Source organism: Meles meles, chromosome 21 (genome assembly GCF_922984935.1).
Source record: "Meles meles chromosome 21, mMelMel3.1 paternal haplotype, whole genome shotgun sequence".
Classification (NCBI taxonomy): Eukaryota; Metazoa; Chordata; class Mammalia; order Carnivora; family Mustelidae; genus Meles; species Meles meles.
In genome coordinates, this window is record NC_060086.1 from 42,207,452 (window position 1) to 42,223,924 (window position 16,473).

General features: G+C 52.6%; 1 protein-coding gene across 1 annotated transcript in view; it reads right to left on the minus strand.

Moving 5' to 3' along the window:
- Nucleotides 1-16,473, minus strand: part of PDPK1 (3-phosphoinositide dependent protein kinase 1) — a 75,584-nt gene that overhangs the window by 42,582 nt on the left and 16,529 nt on the right. Inside the window, exon 2 of the mRNA XM_045992583.1 lies at nucleotides 1,017-1,283. Within this exon, the coding sequence (XP_045848539.1) occupies nucleotides 1,017-1,283 (267 nt within the window). The remainder of the gene's footprint in view (nucleotides 1-1,016; nucleotides 1,284-16,473) is intronic.

A 16,473-nucleotide genomic window follows, 5' to 3' on the forward strand; every position in this document is an offset into this window, starting at 1 on the left:
CTCAATACATATATATACATATGTATTTAAGATTCTGTTTATTTATTTGTATATTATATATATTTATATATACATATGTGTGTGTGTGTGTGTGTGTGTGTGTATGTATATATATATATATGGAACAAAAAGTTAACACTGATTAAAACCAATTTGGGAATGTGGATGAACTATAAAACTTCACGTTCTTCTTTATATTTTGTGACATTTCATGAATGTAAAAAGAGAAAAGCGAAACATGTTTCGCATGAGGTTTCTCCCCAGAGGCTGGCCAAGAAGGCCCCGGCCATCTGCAGGGCGTGCTGATGCTCAGGCCGCCCCCGAGCCTGCGCAAGCCCCGGGCCCCATCACAGCCATGTGGGGCTCCCACCTCCGCAAAGGGGCTGCTCTGAACCTTCACTTCTTTGCTTGGAAAGGAAAAAACACCACAAGACAGGCACAACTGGCTCAGGTAGCAAACAGAGGTGCTGACTGAAATGGAGGCCGAGAACCTGGAGGCTAGCAGGTCTGGGGCTGTGCCTCTAGCAGGGGTCAAGGCTGTGCTGTTTTATGCATTGTTTTAAATAACAGAGAAATAGTAAAGGTCATTAAATGTTTCCCAAAAGGTCTGAAGAGACATTGATACTGACACTTTCAGACGAAGGGAGAGCAAAGCTTCCAAGACCGTGCTAACGGGACACAGGACGCAGGATGAAATCTGTCGATGACTGGTTAGGGTAAAAACTAACCGCATCAAACCCCAAACCAGACCAACAACAGAAAGACCAAAAGACAGTTGCCTTTTACAGCTTTTGTCTACAAACATCATGGCTTAGGGATCTCACTCTGATTCACCTGGTGGTAGGCGGCCCCAAATCACCCTTGCAACCAGAGTAGAACCCCAGAGAGGCTTGCGACCCTCACCTGGGGAAGACCACCACCCAGGTCACGGGGTCCCCTAGCTCCAAGCCCTGAGGAAAGGCAGCCTTCCCAAGGAAAATATACTCATTGAGGAGACAGCAGCAACAGGTACTCACTGTGGAAAAAGAGCCTTCACCAAGAATTTTCCCAAATTTGAAGTCTTCAGGCCGTTTCTTCCGAGGCTGTGGCGGCGGCTGGGCGGTATGCTGCAGGGAGCCCGCGCTCGGGCGGGGCGCAGCCGCGGTGCTGTCCATGGTAGGGCCCTGTCTGCTGCCGCCGCTCGGAATGCCAGGGGCCGTGCCGGACTCAGTCTGGGTCCTCACCATTGATGGGGACGGGCAAGCACATAACACCACGCTGGACTGAATGGGAACGGTGTCATACTGGTGGACACAGGAAAAAGGGGTAAGATTCACAGAGGCTCACTTTTCCTACGTGTATGAACTGAAGTGATAACACTGTTGAAATACGAACACCAAGTACAGGGCAAGCCATCTGATGTTCTGCCACAGGGTTCAGGCCACTGCTCTCCTGCAATCCCTTCCCTGCTCAAATCCCAGCCCCCACTCCCCGTCCCGTGTGCCCAGCAACCCCACCATCCAGATCCTATCTGCCTGCACTCTCCTCCATCAGCACCAAGTGACTCTCCCACCACGCCCTGCCACGGCCAGCTGGGCCTTCCCACCACGGCCCAACTCAGTGCCCCCAGCAGCCAGCCCCAGCCCCCAGAGGAAGCCAGCCCGAACTCTGACCACGGCGGCCCCACCCGGAACTCCTCGCCGACTCACCCACCCACACCTCATACAGGCGGGACACACGGAAGGGACTCAATTGGGGCATGAACACACAGACTGGCTTAAAACTGCACAGCGAAACAGAATTCTAACCCAGCAGCGCTAGAGCACAGAAGCAGAAGTTCATGGGAAGAGACTCCAGGACCATCAGCTGCACTTGAAAGCTACAGCTGAGGGCGCCTGGGTGGTTGCGCCAGTTCAGTGCCCAACTCTTGAGCTCAACTCAGGTCAGGATCTCGGGGTCGTGAGTTCAAGCCTCATGTTGAGTCCTCACTGGGTGTGGGGCCTACTTCAAAAAGAAAGTTAGATTTGGTTAAATAAGCTTCTCAGAAAAGACAGCAGTGGAGTAACGGGTCAACACCTGGGAATCCACCTGTTCTAGAACCCAGTGGCTCACTCCAACCAAAGGTACCTCCAGGCCAGGCAGACTTTCGGGTTTTTAAATTATTTAAACAAATTCAAAATTTAGCAAATTTTTTAAAAAAGATTTTACTTATTTATTTGACAGAGAGAGAGATCACAAGTATGCAGAGAGGCAGGCAGAGAGAGAGGAGGACGCAGGCTCCCCGCTGAGCAGAGAGCCCGATGCAGGGGTCGATCCCAGGACCCTGAGATCATGACCTGAGCCAAAGGCAGACGCTTTAACCCACTGAGCCACCCAGGCACCCCCAAAATTTAACAAATTTTAAAACTTATTCCGTGGAATCTCTACTAACTCCCTGGTTGGCTTCTTTGCAGAAATTGTAAGCTGGTCCTAAAATTCACATGGGACACAGAACAAACAATCTCAGAAACGAACAAAGCTGAACCAGCTTACCCACACGATCTTAGAAACAAAGCTACAGTAACCAGAACAGGGTGGTCACGCAGAGAGAAGCGGAGGAGAGTTCAGGAGAGGAGGCCTAGATGTCTACAGTCTACTCGTATTTGAGAAGGGCACCATGACCCTTAGTGAGTAGGGACATTCTTTTCAACAAACGCATAGCTACACACAAAAAGAATGAAGTCAAATGCCTTTCCTGTATCATATACAAAACCTAGCTCAAATTTACCAAATATCTACATGTAAAAACAAAAACTATTAAAACTCTTGAAGAAAATATGTGAGTAAATCCTCCTGACCTTGGCAATACCTTCTTAGATATGAGACCAAAAGCACAAACAACAAAAAGAAAAAAACAAAACAAAACAAAACCAAGGATCAAAGGGACTTCACCAAAATTAAAAACTTCTGTGCTTCAAAATCACCATCAAGAAAGTGAAAAGATGGGGGGCGCCTGGGTGGCTCAGTGGGTTAAGCCTCTGCCTTCGGCTCAGGTCATGGTCTCAGGGTCCTGGGATCGAGGCCCGCATCGGGTTCTCTGCTCAGCGGGGAGCCTGCTTCCTCCCCTCTCTCCACCTGCCTCTCTGCCTGCTTGTGATCACTGTCTGTCAAATAAATAAATATCTTAAAAAAAAAAAAAAGAAAGAGAGAAAGTGAAGAGATGGGGCACCTGGGTGGCTCAGTGGGTTAAGCCACTGCCTTTGGCTCAGGTCACGATCTCAGGGTCCTGAGATCCAGCCCCAGATCAGGCTCCCTGCTTAGAGGAGAGCCTGTTTCTTCCTCTCCCTCAGTCTGATGCTCTGCCTACTTGTGCTCTCTTTTTCTCTCTGTCAAATAAATAAATAAAATATTTTTAAAAATAATAAAGTGAAAAGACAATCTATGGAAGAGAAGAAAGTGTGTGCAGATCACGTATCTGCTAAGGGATTGTACGCAGGCGACACAGAGCTCTTACAACCCAATTAAAACACACACACACACACTCACTCACTCACACACTTAAAAACCAGGCAAGGGATCTGAATAAACATTTCTCTGGAAAGACAGACAAATGGCCAATAAGCACACGAAGAGATGCCAACAGCACCGTCACTATGGAAACGCACATCAGAGCTGTGAGGAGACTCCTCCTGACACCCAGGAGGGCGCCCGCATACACAACTGACAGTAACAAGTGCTGGCGAGGCTGCGGGGAAGTCGGGACTTCCAGTGCTGCTGGGCGTGTGACCCGGCGGCGGCGTTTCGACAGACAGTTTGGCAGTTCCTCAGGAGGCAACAGGCACCACGAAAGCGAGGAATTCCCAGCCTAGGTGTGCACCTGGAGTCATGCAGACCTATGTCCACATGAAACCTGTACGAGAATGCTGACAGCAGCAGGACACCTAACGGCCAAAAGGGGAACACAACCCAGATGTCCGCCAACGGATAAATGGATGAACAAACGTAGTCCAGCCGTGAAAACTGAGTACTGTTCAGCCATGAAGAGGAAACACTGGTACATGCTATGACATAAATGAACGTGGGAGACACCATGCTCCGTCAAAAGGGCCAGACACAACAGGCCACACACTGTGGGATCCCATGCCCATGAGCTGTCCAGAAGAGGCAGACCCACAGACAGAAAGCAGATGGGTGGTCTGGTCATCAGGGCCGGGGGGCAGGACGCGGGGCGGTCTGCTAACGGGTCTTGGGTTTCTTTGTAGGGTCTTGAAAATGCTCTGGAACTAGATCGTGATGACGGCTCTATGACCCTGTGAACACACTAAAACCCGCCGAATCACTTAAATAGGTGACTCTACAGTGCACAGACTACATCTCAATAAGCTGCTGAAACACCTGCATCACACAGGACGGCATTCAGCTCTGTCCAAGAGCTCATGCAAATGTATAGACCATCAAGACTTTAGATGAGGAAATGGACACTAGAAAGGCACCAAAAAAACTCAAGGCACCAAGAGATGAAAACGTGCAAGGTTTCCAAAGACACCTTAAAGAGACCAGAGATGGGACTGGATGTTTGCGATTACAGGAGAGGATGGAGGACGGACAGATACACAGTAACGACAATTAAATACGTTCACCACACACAGGAACACCAAAAGCTGGCAAAGCCTCTCTACCTGCTGCTGGCACCACGCACCCATGATGCTGGTACCAAATCTTCTGGAGAGCAACGTGGTAATTTGTGAAGAAAGCAATGACAGAACAGCTGCCGGTGAGACACAAAGAAATACTACAAAGACGGGAGACGAAAAGAGTAGAAATTTAGGTGAGCATTAAGAAAGGGTTAGACAGGGGTGCCTGTGTGGCTCAGTGGGTTAAAGCCTCTGCCTTCGGCTCATGTCATGATCTCAGGGACCTGGGATCGAGCCCCGCATCAGGCTGTCTCCTTGGCAGGGAGCCTGCTTCCTCCTCTCTCTCTGCCTGCCTAACTACTTATGATCTCTCTCTCTGTCAAATAAATAAAATCTTAAAAAAAAGAAAAAAAAAGAAAAGAAAGAAAGAAAGGGTTAGACACAGGGGCGCCAAGGTGGCTCAATCGGTTAAGCCTCTGCCTTCGGCTCATGTCATGATCTCAGGGACCTGGGATCGAGCCCCGCCATCAGGCTCTCTGCTCAGCACAGAGCCTGCTTCTCCCTCTCCCTCTGCCCATCCATCTAGCTCGTACTTGGTCTCTCTCTCAAATAAATAAATAAATAAAATCTTGGATAAAAGAAAAAAAAGGATGAGATAGTCTTAAAGTTAAATCAGAAATACATACAAACTCACCCACAAGCACGAAGACTGCCCTTCCCAGCTCTGACTCTGGAGTGTTCCAGCAGTGACATCACAAGCCTACCCACAGCCAGACTGTTGGAGAACACCACAAAATGAACCCAGAGCATCCAGATTGCTGCTAACAGTGCTCCCCAATAAAAGAACTCAGGAAAACACACACACACACACACACACAAAACACAGGACAGCAGTTAACTCCATGTCTTAGGTCTGAAAAGGAGAAGGCCTTCGTAGGAGGAAAGAGTGGGGAAATGGCCTGCAGGGACTGTCTAGCCAAGCTGTGATCCTGCGAACCCTGAAAAGATCAGCAAGCACAGCTAATGAGAGTAAGCCCAAATGGGTCCTGGGTCTGTAAGGGTGAACACAGGTGATAAGAAGTCTATCACTACTGTAATTATAAAAGCAGGCTAATTACAATGGACATTTCATTTTATAAATCTGAGTAACTAAGGGACTGCTCATACAGAGCTCTGTTTCTTTATATTATTTGTTCATAAAGGATAGACATTTCCTCTCCATTTCAACAGGGAAAGGAGACGGGAAACTGAAGAAACCAGAGTCCTGCAGAAAGCGTGCCACCAACAGGAAGGACAGGTGGGCCTGGCAGCCAGGAGTGGGCCCTGGCTGCCAGCTCAGGCACCACGAGAGGAGAGCCAAAGGACAGACTCATCCTGAGATGCACTAAACCATCCAGTCAAAAACCAATCTAAAGAGAACATCCTGTGCCCCGACACGATGAGGGCTGAGGCAGAGAAGGCAGCAGCGGGTGGCAAGAAGAGGAGGAGACCGGGCAGCGCCCGCAGTGCTGCCTGAGCCCCTCTCCCTGCAGCAGGCCGGCCTAGGAAGCCTGACTCAGGCAGGCTCATCCCTGAAGACACACTATGCCCAGCCAAGGAATCCCCATCAACGCCGGGGCGGGCGCACCACGTATAGGTCTGCGGAGAGCATCCCAGCTGCAGGCAAAGAGCAGGCCTACCTTGGACACACTGGGGCTTCGATTTCAGACCACCGCAAGAGAGTGACTGTCACAAGAAAGTGAGTCAAACGAACTTCCTGGTCTCCCAGTACATATAAAATTATGTGTATGCTCTACCATGGTCTATTAAGCATCCAGTAGTATTAGGTAAAAAAAAAAAATGTCCAAGCCTTAAATAAAAAATACTTTATTGCTAAAAAATGCTAACCATCAGGAAGCCTAGCTAGCTCAACTGGTGGACCATGAGTTCAAGCCCCACCCTGGGTGCACAGAGCTTCCTTTAAAAAAAAAAAAAAGGAGCTATCATCTGAGCTTCCAGGAAGTCGTAATCACTGATCACGTATCACCACAACAAAAATGGTAATAATGAGAAAGTTTGAAATGTTGTGAGAATTACCGAAATGTGACCGAGAGACAGAAAGTGAGCAAACGCCGTTGGGAAAAAGGCCTGACAGACTTGCTCAGGCTTGTCACGAACCTTCAATTCGCTCCGAACACAGCGCCCGTGAGAGGGAATAAGGAGAAGCTGCGCCTGTGGCCAGCGGGAAGACATGACCAGCCCCCCGTCCCAGTGAACATGTGGAGAATGACCGACTGGGTGAAAACACCTAAGAGAGTCTGAGTTTTTCAATGGAGCACACAGCACAAATGCGACCAGCGGGACAGGTCCTCTGGCGGGACTGCGAGTCCAAGTGTACCCTTCATTTATGGGAAGCGACTGTGTTCTTGAACGCTCTACGGCTCACACATTTCACAATACTCCACCGCACACACAGAGGGTACCAAGGGTTGGACCAAGCCGAGGTTCAGTCCGTGCCCTAATGGTTTGTTCCTTTATAAGCAAAGTGCGCAACATAACAGAAGCGTAATCAGATTCAGTAACTTCCCGCCTGAGATGAGCAGCAACTTCTCTGTTCTCGGGGACAGTTAAGTGGGGAAGAGTCAGTCTGCGGGCAAAGGCCCATCAGAACTGTGACAGGCCTGGACTGTCCTCACAAGTCAGGCCAGCTACGCAGCGAGGGAGGGCTATGCACACAGAGCCCTGGGCGCTCTTGGGACTCCTGGACACAACTAAGGGTACCTGCTTCCTGGGCCTCCAGGGTCATCCTGGGTGTAGACCCTCAGGCCCAGGGCTGAGGAGGACACACAGAAGGGAAGGGCTGGGTGGCTCAGTGGTTTAAGCCTCTGCCTTCGGCTCAGGTCATGATCTCAGGGTCCTGGGATCGAGCCCCGCATCGGGCTCTCTGCTCAGTGGGGAGCCTGCTTCCCCCTCTCTCTCTGCCTGCCTCTCTGTCTGCTTGTGATCTCTGTCTGTCAAATAAATAAATAAAGTTTAAAAAAAAAAAAAAAAAAGAAGGGAAGGGAAGTGGGAAGGAGCACTTCCCACAGCACAGTCCCGGGCATGACGGCAGTGCTGTGAACGAATCTGGCCACAGGCCCCCATGGGGTAGAGGAGGGGAGAGTAAGGCCTGTCTCTGTTGTCCCTACCCCACCTCTGCACCTGTCCCAGCAGTGTGTAAATCAGATCGACACGGCCTCACCTAAGTCCGCGTGTCTGCCCAGCCTCCTATCAAGCATGCCTCAAGGAGACAGCAGAGATGCAAGAGACCGTGACACACACCGCTTTTAATTCAAAACCAACAAGAGAAGTGCTGACCAAAAAGACCCTCAAACATGAAGTTAATAAAGAACGACATTATGACCGGCTGATTCCTGAATGTTAATTATGCGTGGACAAGATTCCGGACCCAATGACCGCTCCAGCAACGGCACAGACGTATCTTCACGCGGATGGGCTGGCACAGGTCGGGGACAGCCCATGGCTTCTTCCAGGTGGGCAGAACCTCAGGCCTGGAATGTGTGACAGGCGACATCCAAGAGCAGTGAAGAGTTTGCCAAAGGTCAGCCACAAGGCCTGAGGCGGCCGCACACTGCAGGGAGCAGCTGTCCAGGGCCACAGACAGCAAGGGGGCACTGAGGACCCAGTGGGACAACGTCCCCCACCCAGCACACTGGCTATGGTGAGGACAAAGGAGCCTGATACCAAACACCCCGCAAGGGATGCTAAGAAGGCTGCCGGCTTCAGGAGCACTTACCGAGAAAAGCTGCCTTCAGCAGCGACGTCCTGACTGCAAACTGCCCAACACCAACAGCAGACCCCCAGAACGATGACCAGGCGCGTCTGGTGAGACTCTGGTTTACAAGCGTGTACTCCCGAGAGCTTTCTCTCATCAAAGTGGTATCTACGGCTGGTAAAGGTCTCCAGAAAAGATCTCCAAGGAGAGCACTGCCCCCCGAGAGGCCCCCCCAGGCAGAGCAGCCTGTGGTACACAACGCTGGCTGTTCCCAGGCTCTGGGGCACACTGGAAACTAATGGGCTGGGTTTTTGTCTTTTCTGACATTATTTTTAAATTTATTTTTGTGGGACGCCTGGGTGGCTCAGTCAATTGGACATCTGCCTTTGGCTCGGGTTGCGGCCCCTGAGTCCTGGGATCAAGTCCCGCATCGGGCTCTCTGCTCAGTGGGGAGCCCACTTCTCCCTCTCACTCTGCCTACTTGTGCTGTCAAATAAATAAATAAAATTTTTAAAAGATTTTATTTATTTGACACACAGAGATCACAAGTAGGCAGAGAGGCGGGCAGAGCAGGGGGAGGGGGGGAAGCAGGTTCCCTGCTGAGCAGAATCTGATGTGGGGCTCAATCCCAGGACCCTGAGATCATGACCTGAGCCGAAGGCAGAAGCTCAACCCACTGAGCCACTCAGGCGCCCCAATAAATAAATATTTTTTTAAATAAATAAAACTTATTTTTGCAAGAGAGGGCAAGCAAACGCTCGAGTGAATGCGCACAAGCAGGGGGAGAAGCTGACTTCCTGCTGTGCGGGATCCCCGCGTGGGACTTGATCCCAGGATCCCAGGATCATGACCTGAGCGAAAGACAGATGCTTAACCGACTGAGCCGCCAGGCGCCCCAGTGGGCTGTCATGGTGAATGCAGACCTGACCCGGCGGACCCTGTGTCACGGAGCAGCGTGTGGCCTGCTGCTGCGGGAGAAGTAAGGCATCATGCTGCAGAACACCTGCTCCCTTCCTCTCCGCCGCCCGTCCGCACCTGAGGGCAGGACGCACCACAGAACCCACCCAGGCCACCTGAGCAGGTGTGAGAGAACTGCAGTTCCACGGTCAGGCAGTGTGCGTGTTCGCGGAAGTGGCAGAGGGAGCCGGGCCTTGCCCGGCAAACAGCTGCCGGTGGCGGTGTGCAGCAGCCACTCTCCCTGCACACCCGCAGTGCCCGGGGGCCCGCCGTGCATCCACACACGGGATGAGGGGCCCCCAAGTCTGAGGCTGTGGCAGCCCAGGGCCAAGCACATCTGATCAGCCCACAAGTGCTACCAAAGCCCCTTCCCCAAATGAGTGCCTGCTCCCTGGCCAGGAGCACGGAGCGCGAGAACAGCTCCGTCTCTTGGCTGCCCCAAGGTGGGGCTCATCCTGGGAGTCACCAGGGCCACACTGAAGCACAGCCCGCTACAGGGGAGCCGACCACCGTGAGCCCCCGGTCTTAGGAAGCCTGCAGCCACTGACACATCTTCTATTCCACTGGTTCTCGAGTGGGCTGGTTCTGCCCCCAGGGGACCCTCACAGTGTCGAGACTTTCCGGGGGAGAGAGAGAGTGGTGCTGCCAATGGCAGGTAGGCGCAGACGTGCTGTAAACACCCCACAATGAACAGGACGGCCCCACAACACAGAACTATCAAGTCTGAGCGGCCACAGTTCCTGGGGGAGTCCCTGCTCTATTCTGGTAGACTCTATGCTCCCCTCCCCAGGAAAAACCCCACCAAGTGTTCAGTGACCACCCCCCCACCCCCGCCGAAAGCATGCAGCCCTCGGGGGAGGCCCCTGTGGGCCTTTGGAGCAGAAGGGAGAAGTACAACCACCAGGAGCTGGAAACTGTGGAGAGCGACAGGTATACCCAGCCTGAAAAAGGCAAAAACCCTAATGCCACGTTTGGGGAACAACAAGAAACTCCCATAACCTAAACAGTGTACACGGCAGTGCTGACGAGGCTTCGCAGTAAGCCTCGCAGCCAGGGGTGTGGCTTCACACTCAGCACCACCCGACTGGGGCAGAAGGAAGCACACCACCAATGTGCTCCCAGCCCTCCCGGCCCAGTGGCAGTGCAGGGACGCCCGGCAAGGGGCTGGCTCCGGGAACTGGAAGAGACGGACGGGAGGGAGCGGCACACCCCTAACGGGTGGGTGGGGAGTAACACTCCACTCTCAGCAGCCAGACCCACATCCAACCTTCAAGAGGGTAAGAACGGCGATCCAGGAAAGATCCCGAATCTGAAATGTCTCCACACAACCCCTGGCTCTCGGGAAAGCAGTCAGCCACTCCCACAGGAGCTGCAAGGCCTGGGCTGGGGAACCGCAGGGGCACGAGCCCTGGCTTTCTCATTCAGTTTCCCCAGGACTCTGGGCTCCACTGGCCAACACACAGGTTTTGGCTGGAACTCTGTTGACAACGCTGTTTCCAAATGCCAGCCTTTGACATTTCACTTGCTGTAACATTACACGCAATCATTTCTGTGATTTGAGATCTTTTTTAAACTAATGAAATAAACTCTCAACTTGGAGCTGGAAAAGTAAAAACAGCTAGGAGCCCATTTTGATGGCCGTAAAGAACACCATTTACTCCACGGGAAAGCAGGCGTATGCGAAATAACACACCCAGCCAGGACTGGCACACAGGAGAGAAGCAGCTGAGCACGCCTGACCTGCAGCCTCTCAGCCTGTCCCAGAATGACCGCTCCCACAGGGAAGCAGCTCTCTTGGAAGGAGCCCCCTCTGCCCAAACAGCAGGTAAAGGAGGGGCATAAGCACAGGACAATCCCGGACGCCTGGTGGCTCAGTTGATTAAGCATTAGCCTTTGGCTCAGGTCCTGATCCCAGGGTCCTGGGATCGAACCCCACATTGGGCTCCCTGCTCATCAGAGAGTCTGCTTTTCCATCTCCCTCTGCCCCTCCCCACCCCATGCTCGAGCTCACTCTCTCTCTCTCTCACAAATGAATAAATCAACACTTTAAAAAAAAGACTTAAGACAATCCCACACACATTATTCTTAGCACTGTACCCTGCAGGTGGTCTAGGACTGACATCTTGGGCAGAAAAACACTGTGTTCTGTATATGTCACGGAGATTGTCACGAGATAAAAGCTGAGCCCTGGTCTTCCCCGCCTGTAAACACAAATGCACCTGGTACTCTTACCTTTCCTGGCAAGTCCTCCTTGCGCCAAAGCGCAATTCCAGTAGGAGGCTGGAACGCATAAGGAAGCCTCCCCTTTAACAGACACAAAGACCTGGGGCTTTGCCTTCAGTTCAGGTCGTGATCCCAGAATCCTGGGATCAAGTCCTGCATCAGGCTCCCTGCTCAGTGGGGAGTCTGCTTCTCCCTCTCCCTCTGCCCTTGCTCCTGCTCCTTCGCTAATAAATAGAATCTTTTAAAAAAAAAGAAAGAGAGAGGGCACCTGGGTGGGTCAGTGGATTAAAGTCTCTGTCTTCAGCTCAGGTCATGATCCCAGAGTCCTGGGATCAATCCCCGCATGCGCTCTCTGCTCAGCAGGGAGCCTACTTCCCCTTCTCTCTCTGCCTGCCTCTGCCTACTTGTGAACTCTGTGTCAATTAAATAAATAAAATCTTTAGATTTTATAAGTTAATAAGTTTATAAGTAAGTTAGTTGTATAAACTACCGTCAACCAGTCAGCCACTTTACTGCAGCGCTGGCTGAAACCGTTAGCCGGAGCCGAGCCGAGCCGTGCCCACTGTGCCTGCTTTGGTTTGGTGGCTACTGAAGTAGACGGCTTGGCCATAGAAAGAAGAGAGAAACAGGGTACTTGCTCCAAAGATGGAGACACAGGAGGGCGGTGAGTGCCCTGAGGCCAGGCTGAGCAGGGGAGGGGAGAGGCCAGCAAGCGCCTCCACACAAACCAGCCCGCAGCACACGGTCACCCCCCTCCAACCTCTCATTGCCAGGCCCCATTGCCTACCCCCGACCCCCTGGCTCAGCAGATTCTGTTGTTTGTCATGAATCAGAGGACATCTAGCAACCCCTGTCCACTGTCCTGGGAGGGTAAGGGTAGCGCCAAGACCTTGAACCCACCCAGTGCAGACAACTCGGGCTGTTGGGAGACTCCTCTAAGGCCCGTAAGTACACCTTACTCTCCAAAGCCACGGGTTCTCTGTTACTTCATAGGAACATACATGCTCATTTTGCCCATCCCTTTTTTTTTTTTTTTTAAGATTTTATTTATTGGGGCGCCTGGGTTGCTCAGTGGGTTGGGCCTCTGCCTTTGGCTCGGGTCATGATCTCGGGGTCCTGGGATCGAGCCCCGTGTCGGGCTCTCTGCTCGGTGGGGAGCCTGCTTCCCCCTCTCTCTCTGCCTGCTGCTCTGCTTGCTTGTGATCTCTCTCTGTGTCAAATAACTAGATAAAATCTTTAAAAAAAAAAAGATTTTATTTATTGACAGAGAGAGTGTGTGTACAGGGTGCGGTACGCGGGGGGCAAGGGGGCAGAGGGAGCAGGACGAGCAGACTCCATGCTGCGCCGGGATCCTGACACGAGGCTCCATCTCACAACCCCAAGATCATGCTCTGGGCAGAAACCAAGAGCCAGACTCTCAACTGAAGGTGCCGCCCAGGCACCCTGCATGTCAGAGTTTCTTAAAGGAGGTAAATTAATTACATCATTAATCTGATCACTCAGTAAACATTACCACTGTGCTTACAAGGGTCCAGGGACATGGCCGTAAGGCAGATGCGCTCCCTGCCCCTAGGAAGCTACATCATAATAGGGTTACGGGCCTGATGTCATTTACAAAACCGGCTGGCCGAAGCTAGGAGGGTGGCCACGACAGAGATGGGCCCGTGCTGGGGGCACAAGGCAGCCAAAGTAGACCTCTGGCTGCCATGGGGCTGAAGCGAGAGCTGGAGGGAGGCGCGGTGGTGGGCATCTCTCAGGTGCGGGTAGTGGTCTCAGGTGGAAGGCCGGTGGGTGCAAGGCCGGGGTGCTGGTGGCTTAGACGCAACCACATGGCAGGGAAGACAGTATTCACTCACAGAAAGTAAAATGTAGTGACAGCTAATCGTTCGTCACACTTTTTCAAAGACTTATTTATTTTAGAAAAAGAGAGAGAAAAAGAGAGCATGTGCTTAGACGGGGGTGGGGGTGGGGGGAGGGAGGAGAGAGAAGAGCCGAGTCTGATCCAGGCCAATCCCTGAACCCTGAGATACGACCTGAGCCAAGACCTGAGCCAAAACCAAGATCCGGCTGCCTCCGCCTCCCCGCCAACCCCGGGTGCCCTGCATGCATCATACGTTTTAAAGTTTCACTTTCCTCTAATGTCTCAGATTCAAAATACAGCAGCTGTCACGAGTCAGAAAGAAAAGCGAGTCATTCTGAAATCAACATCCACGTGAGGTGCAGAAAGAACTCTGGATTTCTGAGATGGCAACAACAGATGCTGTGAGACAGAGACACAGACATGGACACACCTGCTCTGCCATTATGTGATTGACGGGAAACGCCAGAGCCCCACCGCAGCTTCCGCGATCTGAGGCAACCTCAGTCCCCTCAAGACCACCCTGCTGTACCCACCTGACATCAACAAATGTTCACTGAGGGCCTACTATGCGCCGTGCACTGCTCTAAGTACTGGAGATACAACAAAGAAACAAGCCAAGCCCACTCCCTACACTCCAGGGCACCTGGGCGGCTTTGTGTCTGCCTTCTGCTCCAGTCATGACTTCAGGGTCCTGGGACTGAGCCCAGGTCAGGCTTCCTGCTCAGTGGGGAGTCTGCTTCTCCCTCTCCTTCTGCCCCTCCCACTCGCTCATGCTCTGTCAAATAAATAAATTAAATCTTTTTTTTTTTTTTTTAAAGAGCGGCTACATTCCAGTATGGCACAGACACTCCAACAACAGGTAGTGTTACCGTGTTGGACAGTGACAACTACCACGAGAAAAGAACAGCCAGAAAGGAAGACAGGAGTATTTGAGGTGAGCAGTTGTGGGATGTGCAAATTTAAACACAGAAGCCCTTCCTGGGTAAGTGACATTGGAGCAAAAACCCAAGGAGGTGGGGAAAGCCCTAAAGAAATCTGGGGAGAGCCATCTCAGCAGAGGACTGGCCAGTGCAAAGGCCCTGAGGCAAGAGCACCTCTAGACTCAGCAGCCCAGTTGACCCACAGTACAGGCCCCCTCCAGACAGAACCCCCGGATGCCAGGCAGAGACCTCAGCGCCCCTGAAACACTCCCTCTGGGGTCACTTCTGGTAAGTTCTGGGTACCTCAAAGTGCAGGGGTGGGAGCCTGAGAAATGAGGCTGCCCAGAAGGGCCTAAGCATCTCCTGATCCAGACTGTGATGCTAGTCTAGCCTCAGCCGTGCTGTCCCGCATCAGCCCAGGGTTCTGAGATGCTGGCCACCACACGACTGCTGCTCTGGTGTCCCCTCTGCTCCAGCGATTACGGGCATGACCACACAAGAACCCCTCGTGGGCAGCCTTCCTCCTTCATGGAATGCTGCAGTTTCCTTCCCGCCTCAGCCACCGCATGCCAGCCAAGCACCTCCATGCAAAACCAGCTCCTGGGGCCCCTCCCTGATGAAGATGTTTTTAGGGTCGGACGGATGCTCGTACTTTCTCTTCCCAGAGAGCTGTAACTCACTGGCATGGGTACGTTCTAGCGATTAATTTTCCCTCGGTAGTTAGGAAAGATAGCCACAGTGTGACTCCTTGAAATATTTAAGCATCAACTGTGAAACAAAAAGCCTAAGAGAAAAGGCCCTCTTCCGGGTGAAAAGTCCAAACGTCTGTTATTAGAGTTGTTATTCTTAACAGCTCATTTCCTTTCAGCATCTCGAGGCGGTGCTCAAGCAGCATCAGCAGCACTGAGACAGTCTGCCACAACCTGGGGGACACAGGCTCACTGGCAGCCCCACAGGGTGCGTTCTGGTCCCGAGACGCCTCCTCTGGCTTGCCTGCACTCCGCCCTGCAGAGGCACAGCCCAGGGATTCCAGGTGACCCAGGACTGCCCGAGAGTCACTCCCTCCCGACACAACCCAGCTTGCCACCCACCTGATGACCCAAAACTGCGGTCAGTAAATAGTTCGGGTTACTCCACAGCTTCTGGAATTTAAATTCCCAGAGAAATCTCAAGTAACAAGATCCATCCCCATCCTCCCTAATCAAATGAAGCTGACCACAAGAGAAGTTCTCCAGAACACAGCCCACAGGGAGTTATGATCGCTCGCCTTTCCCGGACACACGTGCGCACCCCAAATCCACGCCCCTTACGCCCAGGGAAAGGTTGGGTGCTGCCACCTGCTTGGCCAGCTTCTGCCTCAGCGCTGCTCCTCCCCTGCCGGCACCGCCCCACCGGCATGCCCAGCCCCTACCGCTGCTCCCCCACTTCCCAGGACCAGCACCCCCGCCCCGGAGCTCCCCTCCCTCAGAAGGAGATCCCCTTCTGTGTTTCTCCCTCCGACCTCCTGCGTGGCTGGTCAGGACAAGCTTCAGCAACTGCCTCCCCACCGAGAAACGTGGCAGCTACGTCTGTGGCTGGGCGAGCTCAAGAACGAGGAAGGACAGCTGCTCTCAACCGAAGCTGCCTCCCAGAATCAGTGCCACCGACCTCGGGCACCGTGAAGCCTCTGGAGAAGGGTCACCATGTCCCCCAGTCCTCTCAACATGACTCTCACTGTGTACAGATGAGCGCGCACACAGTGAGTGAGTGGGAGTGCCACCTGCGGGGCTCACCGTTCCTTTTCGGCGTGCGGACCACAAGCTGCCCTTCACCAGAGCGACTGATGGCTGGACGGCAGGCTCTTGATTCGACCCCCAGGCGGGACTCCATGCCGAGTGTGAAGTTGGCTTGAGGTTTCTCTCTCCCTCCGCCCCCCAACCGTGCGCATGCACAAGCACGTGCTCTTAAATAAATCTTTGTTTTGTTTCTAGAGGTACAACATCTATGTATTTTTTTAAAGATTTATTTATTTATTTGTTTGACAGAGATCACAAGTAGGCAGAGAGGCAGGCAGAAAGACAGGGCGAGAAGCAGGCTCCCCTCTGAGCAGAGAGCCCGATGTGGGGCTTGATCCCAGGACCCTGGGACCATGACCTGAGCCAAAGGCAGAGGCTTTAACCCACTGAG